The sequence below is a fragment of the Acanthopagrus latus genome, chromosome 21, assembly GCF_904848185.1.
Source record: "Acanthopagrus latus isolate v.2019 chromosome 21, fAcaLat1.1, whole genome shotgun sequence".
Lineage (NCBI taxonomy): Eukaryota > Metazoa > Chordata > Actinopteri > Spariformes > Sparidae > Acanthopagrus > Acanthopagrus latus.
Genome location: NC_051059.1, coordinates 9,589,001 through 9,598,066, shown reverse-complemented (window position 1 = coordinate 9,598,066; position 9,066 = coordinate 9,589,001). Strand labels below are relative to the sequence as shown.

The 9,066-nt window shown below is 44.2% G+C and overlaps 1 protein-coding gene across 1 annotated transcript; it reads left to right on the top strand.

Annotated features, from left to right (window-relative positions):
- Positions 1 to 252: 252 nt before the first annotated feature.
- On the top strand, positions 253 to 8,914 carry dipk1aa (divergent protein kinase domain 1Aa). The gene is made up of 6 exons (XM_037082669.1): positions 253 to 390; positions 5,006 to 5,140; positions 5,303 to 5,410; positions 5,522 to 5,698; positions 5,813 to 5,944; positions 6,298 to 8,914. The coding sequence occupies exons 1-6, from the start codon at positions 337 to 339 to the stop codon at positions 6,976 to 6,978; spliced, it is 1,287 nt and encodes a 428-aa protein (XP_036938564.1). The 5' UTR covers positions 253 to 336; the 3' UTR covers positions 6,979 to 8,914.
- Positions 8,915 to 9,066: the final 152 nt, after the last annotated feature.

The window sequence follows — 9,066 nt, the reverse complement described above, 5'->3', positions numbered from 1 at the left end:
TAACCTCGAAACATAAGTTGTAGCAGAATACATTGCGCCTGCGCCGTGAACCTCCGTTTTTCCCCCCAGCTTGAGGTATGTTGGTTGAAGATCAGCAGCTGCTGCAAAGAGCAGAGGCGCAGGCAAAGTGCAACATCAGAGCGATTAACACGGACAAGACAGGGCGACAGGCTGGAGCCGTGGGTCAGCCGTGGAGCTGAAATCGGGTAATATGCAGTCATTCCCGCCTGCGTTGTGAACCGGAGGAGTCGACTCATGCTGAAGACGTTTTCCCCCCGTGTGCTCTGGATGGTCTCCCGCAGCCAGGTCCACGTATTGAGATGATCTATTTCTGTGATGGCGAAGGGTCTGTTTCCACGGGCCTGGGTGAAAAAGTCGTTCTACTTCCAGGTAATGCCACTGTTCGGTGATGGCTCTATGGAGCGGATTAGCGTTATATATATATATATATATATATATATATATATATATATATATATATATATATATATATATATATATATATATATATATATATATATATATATATATATACACACACTGCGGATTGGGTTTAAATCGAATGTGAGCCAGTGCATAATGGGGTCATCGTGATGTCATATCAGAGTGACAGCTGACAGAAGACCAATCATAGCTGCTGTGATTGGCATCACGCGTTGTTTCAGGATACCTGAGGAATGTGAGCGATCAGGCAGGCGCTGTCTGTGCTGATCCAGACTGGTTGGTACAGAGCAGAGTGCAGGCCTGCCACTGAGAGAGTGTTTAACACGTGAGGAGAAAATTGGTAATCCATGCCAGGACTGATTTACCCAGGGCCAGGGTGGATTATTTAAACTATCTTCTGCTCACATTTGCACTGAAGGGATGCCAGGACATTCACTCATCCTTAGCCAGAGCAGCAGTCATCGTTTTGGTAGGATAATAAGGTTCAGCCTTCTGATTTGGGTACCTGCGGTCTGCTGCCAGCTCCTGTTCACTACAGAGTTCATGCAAAAGAAAGAGAATACAGGGTGAAAGAGTAAACGTTCCAACAACACAACATGCAGTACAGTCAGTTACAGGCATGGACTCAATCTAACAGGCTCAGGTGGTAAATCCAGCTGGCAGAGATAATCACACCTTCATTCAGCCAGTTTTTGACCACCCCTGTGTTGGGGCTGGTTACTGCAACAAAGTCTGACTGAATGTAGCCACACTTTATCCTGTACACACAAACAACACTGTGTGCACAAGGAGTTCCTTTCAATTTTGAGCTGAGTTGCGTCCAAGTGTGGTCATGTATGTGTTTACATTCTGTCTTGTGTCCTTTGTCAGGGTTTCCTCTGTCCCTGTTTGGGTGCAGAGTTGATTTTGGCTGGACATTTAGCTCTAGTATGATAATGATTTTTTTAAAATTTTTTTTTTAGCAGATTAGTGCATTTTGCAGGCTACGGAGCATGCATCCAACTTCATTTGTACATTTTTTATGTTTAGGTGTATGTCCACGCACCTACATAATGCAACATCTGCCTGGTACCAAATCTAAAAAGAAGTCTTGCAGGGTGGTGACACACCAACGTGCGTTGGCCGAGGCAAGCTATTCAAGTCTGTTACAGGATGTGGAAAACAGCCATATAACATGTGAACACCTATTTGACTAAAATGGGACGCAAATGTCTTTTGAATTTCAAAGCACCCGAGTTCAAAAAGCCACATGAAAGCCTGTTCGGGATTCGATGAATTTCTGTCTTTCCTGTCGAGTCTCTTTGATACCAAGAGTGCCGTTTTGAAGTACCTTTGCCCTGTTGTGGGGACTTGCGTAATGGGAAGATGATAATTAGGCTGTAAAGACGCCTTTAGTACTCTGGGATGTATCAACCATCGCTGTGCTGTGGTGTGTGTGGGCAGTCTCACTGTGCATGCAGACGGGAGGACACAGGCTGAATGGGCTCTGTCCTGAGGAGTTCTGTGGACTAGAAAAGTGGGAGAGGAAAAGAATAAGATGGGGAAACAACTCTGTGTCCCAGGAAACCCTGAAGAGAGCTCCTGTGATACTGCAGGTCTTCTGTTCCCGTCTCTGACACGACTGTAAGAATTCAATACTTCTTGAGGGTTGATGCTCAGTAACTGAATCTAACTGTTGACAGCCGGTAATCCTACAGCGCCACAGGGTTTATGTACTATGTGCCTTCGCAGTTTGAAGCGTTTTCCTGCCTGCACGGCTCATTACCAGCTTCCTTTACCCACCTTACCTGTGGTATAGCGCTATACACTTTAAGGACACGCCCTTTCATTAAGGTGGATTAGGTGAAAGGATAGGTTTAAGAAAAAAAATGGAAATTCAGTCCTTATTTATTCGCTCGCCATCATGCCGATGGAAAGACAAGTGAAGTTTCATAGTCCACAAAACATTTTTGGGTTTGACAGTGAAACAGCATTGCAACATTCTCCTAAACAACTGAATTAGATGGGGGCTTGTTTTAAGATGTAAACATTTAAGAAAGATAAACTGGGAAGAAATGACAAATGTAGCTCCTCCAGATTGTTCCAAGCCTGTGGAGGCCCCAAAATCACAGCATGATTTGATTTACACACTAAAATATCCTCATATCCTTATATCCCTCACAAAGTTTGACTAGTGTGTAAACTTTTTTCCTCCCTGTCTGTGATCACTTCAGTTTATCTAATGTTTTCTTAGCAAAGACAAACACGACATTCGGTTCCAGTGAACAGGAGACACTGTGGAGGACCACAGAGGAGGAGGGCCGCTCGAGTTTCACTTCTTTATCTCGGGGGGCCTCATCATGAGTTTGCAGACACACTGAGGCACACCACCAGACAGAAAACGTGCGCACATGACTCTCTTATCTAATGTGTTTTACACACATACATTTTCTGTGTATACAGCTCAGATCTGATAGCGGTGTGTTGTTGCTCTACACCCCCCTGATGCCTCTGTTCCCTCCCTGGAGGGCCACATGTTCTGATCGAATGGGAGTTGTCTTGTAGTGGACCGCTGGTGCCAATGGACAGTTTGTTGCAGTGCACCAAAGGGAACGCGAGGCAGGAAGATTATGGTTTTTCCTTACTTTTCTGTAAAGCCTCTAGCTCACAGTGCGTCTGTGTTGCATATTTGTAGAAAACACTCCAGACACGATCAGGGTTTTACTACACTAACCCAAACCCACAAAGAAGTGCTGTGCCTTAATCTTAGAAGAATCTCATTCTCATCACAGTGATTAGACCGTCTGTGGGGAACCGACGCTTTAATTTCTGCTGCAGTTTGTGTGGACACAAAACAGACCGATCTTCTGTCCAGATCAGAGCTTGTTTACTAAGAACTGTAATCACAGCACATCAAAGATTAAAAAAAAAAAAAAAAAAAGGGCTCGTGTTTGGTCCCTGCCTCAGTGGGTGCATATTTTGTTGGGATTTGGAAACCGTGCTGGAGCTGAAATGAGAGGAACAGCACGCTGCCAAAATACACACAACATAAGCTGTTCCTGCCATGTGATCAGAGTGAGAATCGAAATCACTTTATCCTCCCCAAGTGCAGTTACAGTCCTTGGAGGAAAACTTACCGCAGAAGTCGCACACTGTGGCTTCCACAGCAAGTTTGACCTAAATTCTTTTTACCGCTCCACTGCGCTTTCCACCAACTTAATTTTCATCCATGATTTTTTTTTTTTCTTGTTGCAGTAGTCATGCACCACTGTAATGATCATTGGATTAACTGATCGGTCAGTCGGTTCCAATAAACATAGACACATGTGTTGTGTGGATTGATCATTTGAAGAGTTGCTTCCTTTTTCTGTTTTACAACACAAATGGACGACAGTATGAAGTCCGGGCTTAAAGGATAGGTTCACTCAAAAAAAGACACTTGAGTCATTATCTGAGTCATTAACTAAACAATGTCAAGATGATGGAAAGTGATAGTCTCGTCGTCCTCAAAACATTTCTAGAGCTTCACAGCAAAACAGTGTTGCACCATTCTGATAAACAACTGAAGTAGATGGGGACTGAAAGAAAAACAACCTTAGTAATCCAGGTCTCTGGTGGCCCAAAGATCGCAAATTGATTTGATGTACAGTCTCTTTAAAGCCAAAATCTTAAACTGTCAGCTTCCAGAAACTTGGACAAACATCCAGCATGGAGCCATTTTATGTCTTTTGTTGTTTTTTTTTTTATGTCGTGATCTACTTAAGCTGTGTAGGAGAATCTTGCAACGCTGTTTTTCTGTGAAGCCCTAAAAATGCTTTCCATGAGTGGGGTGGGGGGGTAAATTTAAAAGCATAATAAACAGGCTGACATGAAAACATCACATCTTGTTCTGCTATTTTCAACCGTGTTGTTTTGCCTTTAGATCACGGTCAGTTGTCCTTCTGAGTTTCGGTGTTCTGAATCTCCACTATTCTTGAGCAGTGACAACTAGAGGTTGATTTATTTTATTGTTTTACATCAGGGTTGTACAACAAGTGTAAAGTCCCTACCTGCTATTCATGAAAACAGAATTCTGTTGATATCACGCCATTTCTGTGTGTTCTCACCATGGAAAATAACTGACTGACTGCATTTTCTCGCACAATGTGACAGCAACAACAGGCCCTCTGTCTAAAGGTGCATCGGGAGACATGTGCTGCGTGCATCCTGTGACACACGGCAGTAATTAGATTTTTTTTTTTTTTCCCTAACGAGCTTTAACCAGAATGGCATGCTGGAACAACTGGATCTGTACCCCCAGCTTACTGAGCTATTGTAGGCGACTAATCAGCTAGGCTGTACCTTGTTATGGGACACCCCCATGCAGTCACCATGGTAACCTATTATGTGATCAGGTTTGATTAGGGAGTGCAAGCGTCTCGCTTGGATCGACAACCTCTCCATTTACTGTGCCTGGATATCACGTTAATGACGGCAGAACATCTCAGATTAATAAATTCAGAACGAACATGAAGGGATTTTAAAAAAAGACTTTGGCATTTTCTGTATTTGGTTAATATCTGTTTGTGTTCTCCCTTCGAAGGCTCGGATCTCCTTCGTGCGGGTGAAGTACCTGTTCCTCACATGGCTGACGGTGCTGGTGGGGAGCTGGGTGATCTATGTGCAATACTCCGCCTACACAGAGCTGTGCAGAGGACACGAGTGCAAGAACGCCATTGTGAGTACTGACATTGTTTGTTCATCTTTGTTTGTCTGGATCTCGTGAATGATTTTTGTAATGGAGTTGCATTTAGTAAAACTTGTCCTCCTCGGTTTAAGACCTAGAGAATAAAACTGAAAAAGGAACTTGACATTGAATTACACTTTACTTTACTTACAGTGTGATAAATACAGGAAGGGGATCATTGATGGCTCGGCCTGCAGCAGTCTGTGTGACAAAGAAACGCTGTACATGAGCAGGTGTCTGTCAACACTGCCAAACAACCAGGTAGGACGCAAAGTTTACTTTCTGTTTAACTTGGTACTCCAGTACTCTCAATTTTCATTTTTTTTTTTGGGAGGGGGGTGAAGTTATCCTTTAAAGATTCGTTTTGGTCAGGTTTACACAGGAAGCTGGGGAGACCACGATGGGATCATCCGCTGTAAGCTGGGCGAGGTCGTGCACTACGAGCTGGGCGAGGAGCCGGAGCCGCGCAGAGAGGCCCCCGTGTTCGACAAGCCCACCAGAGGCACGTCGGTGGAGAAGTTCAGAGAGATGGTTTTTAATCACCTCAAGGTAAGGGACCTGAGTCAGAGAGGGTCATACAAAAAATCCAAATGTTTTAGTCTGTGAGATGGACTGAAGGCTGAGAGGACCCTCTCTGAGTGTCCGTTCCTCTCCTCCCGCCAGTCCAAGCTTGGAGAGCAGGCTAACCTCGCCAGCCTCGTCAGCCAGATCCTCTCCATCGCCGATGGCAACAAAGATGGACGGGTGTCACTGCCAGAAGCCCGCTCCACATGGGCGCTCCTGCAGATGGACGAGGTAAAGTAACAACAGGCCTGACCAGTAATCTGCTGTTGTAGTTTTCAGATGTTATCTCCTGCATTTACTTGAAAGCTTTATCCTCTGCCTTGTATGTTTCGTTCACACAGTTTAGGGCTATGCTGTATCATTCTGAGTCGTCAGTGTGGTCCTTTCCTGTATTTGCGTAACAGGATGTCACATTAAGCATTCACAAGAAGAACTGTGTCACTTCAACGTGTTACTCTGTCAGTGACCGAAATTAAAAGATACACCATGACATTTGTTTGTCCTGTCCCTTGCTTGTTGTTTTTGACACCTACACACATGAGACGACTGCTCAGTGAGACGTATTTGCGCTTGTTTTTTTTAAGGTGCTGCTCGGCTATCTGCTCCAGGACCGTGGACACACTCCTCGCCTCCTCGGCTACTGTGGGGACCTGTACATGACGGAGCGAGTTGCCTACAGGCCCCTGTATGGCTTGTCTTTACCCTGGCCGCTGGTATCCTGGGTGCCCAGTGGCATGCAGCGCACTATGGACCAGTGGTTCACCCCCTCCTGGCCTCGCAAGGCTAAGATCTCTATGGGCCTGCTGGAGCTGGTGGAGGACATCTTCCACGGCACATACGGCAGCTTTCTGATCTGCGACCTCGCCGCGGCGCACTTTGGTTACACCGACCGACATGAGCTCCGTCTGACTAACACCCGAGCGGTGGTTCCTGAGGCAGAGTTCAGGCGCACCATGCGGGCGCTGAGGTGTGAGACGGATGCCGACTGCGTGTACGGGGTGGACTGCCGGACATCATGCGACGTGCCTGAGAAGCGGTGCAGGGAGGAGCCGGTCCAGCCAAACTTGGCAAAGGCGTGCAGCACACTGAAGGACTACCTCCTGCGTGGGGCGCCATCGGGAATGAGAGAGGAGCTGGAGAGGCAGTTGTACGCCTGTATGGCCCTCAAAGGTAACGCTGGACAGATGAACATGGAGCACTCGCTTATCCTCAACAACCTGAAAGCTCTGTTGTGGAGACAGATCTCACACACCAAGGACTCATGACAAGGAGAGAAAGTCGCTCTGAAATCATGCCAGTCAACTCCTCACCTGGAGCTGAGTATTACAGATGCTGTGATTTAGGAATAGCAAATTTAATGAAGTAATTTTTATCAGGTCTTAACACTTATGAATGATCAGACTGAAGGAGACTCTACCTCCTCACTCCCACTTTGACAAGTTTGAGGGCCTGGAACCCATGTCTGGAATTTAAAAAAAAACAAAAAACTGAATGATTGCATGTTTCCATCAGTCACACTTAAAAAGAGTTCACGCCGCCACATTATATTGTATTGTATTGTTCACCACAGAGGAATGTTACTGGGGCACTTATGGACAAACAGATTTGTAAACAGATTTACTGTTGTTAGTCTCCAGACACCAAATTGCTGTTTTTACCACAAAATCATGCTGAAATGTTCAAGCTGTTCAGGAAGACGTGTATTTTGTGAGAAACTCCAGTTTAAAGTGTAATGAAGTGCACTATTTGAAGCTCGAGCTCCTTAATTTTGTCGCTGCTGAGCACGACGACATCATTAGGGGGTTGCACCTTTGAAGGTTAAGGCTGGTGATACACTATGTTCTCATTTCTTTAGTTAGTTAGCGCTCAGTGCTTCAGTGCTTATCAAAGGTATGAATATTTAAGCACAGCTATCAAAATGATCCTTCAATAATCTTTTCTTTAATGATTTCTTTAATAGCTGGGCCATGTATTTTTTAGCTAATTTAAACAAACAGGAATCTGATGAATTTTGTGGGGACTACCTTCAACAATGGAACAGGAATTTTATCATTTTATCACTTCCTCAACTGAAAAGATGACAGACGGTGATAATCTGGAGGGACATGGGCTTATATCTCTAGTTAAAACCACGCATTTGATTACCCATTAGCATGTTAGCATTCAACCACTTCCTAGCTAACATTACGGTTTGATGACATTTAATGGGTTTTGCTCCCAGGTTTAACTAAATGTGTCCAGGATCTGCAGTGATATTCTTAGAAATAATGTAAGCTTTAAATACCGTCAGAGTGCTAGGAAGTGTTTGAACGCTAACGTCATCTTTGACTATGACCCGCCAGCTCTAACACAGCAGTACGACATTTGAGTTTACTCGATGGGCATATCGGAGGAAAAAGGCCACCATGTTAATATGGCACAGAGAGTTGGCTATTTTAGGTTTTGTTAACAAAGGCTGATAATGAGGGAGCAAAAATAGGATATCACCAGACTTAACTTTTAAAATGTGTCACACAGTGACAAATTTGAAGGTAAAATGCAATTAGTGGAGTTATTTAACACTGAGCATTGAAACTGTGCTGGAGGCTTTTCCTTAAATTGTCTCATCTGCATGTCAAGTTGAGGCAGTTCATTAGTTTGGACGTGGACAATGTGATGATAACTGTCAGTGTCCCCTCGAGGTGACACACTGAATGTCAGTGTACTTCACTGTGCTGTACATCCTCCACCTGTAACGCTAGTGACATCAATGCTGCATCGACGACACGAAGACAAACTATGTATTTAATTTGTGAATGTTAGTTGTTTATCTCACTGAAAAGAGCATTTGTGATACTGTGCTGTATTCACATTACATTTGGATTTATTCTCAGTGCCATAAGGATCATACTGATGTCATTTATGAATGTTTTACCACCAGTGGAGGTGGAGATCTTTATCTAAAGTCTCGTGGTCACATCTGAATGCTGTATAAATTTCCCACAATCCCCTCCAGACTTTGCTGTTGTAAAGTTACTGTGACTGAGTCGACAACCGGACTTGTTTAACCACTCTAACTGCATTTCAGAACAGACGTGACCTGTTAAAGCATGTCAGTGCTGCTGTTTGAAGTATGAAATGTAAAAAAAAAAAAAAAGTGTTTACATGTTGAAGAGACCAGCATGATTTTGCACAATTAAACTACACACCACTTCACTGTAATCCCTGTTCACCTCTGTCTTTACACCACTCCATCATACCTCGACTTGATTGCGGATTAAAGATCATCACTGTAAATATTATCATGGGTGTAATTACAACACTCAAGTGCACACATCACATACATTTGGCGAAAGAAAGTTCTGCCAGAGACA

What these genes read in the sequence shown, in the direction of transcription:
- dipk1aa (XM_037082669.1), top strand. Translation starts at nt 337, where the DNA reads ATGGCGAAGGGTCTGTTTCCACGGGCCTGGGTGAAAAAGTCGTTCTAC. An exon ending in ACGAGTGCAAGAACGCCATT is followed by an intron (nt 5,141 to 5,302) that starts GTGAGTACTGAC and finishes CTTTACTTACAG; the next exon opens with TGTGATAAATACAGGAAGGG. An exon ending in TGGTTTTTAATCACCTCAAG is followed by an intron (nt 5,699 to 5,812) that starts GTAAGGGACCTG and finishes TCCTCCCGCCAG; the next exon opens with TCCAAGCTTGGAGAGCAGGC.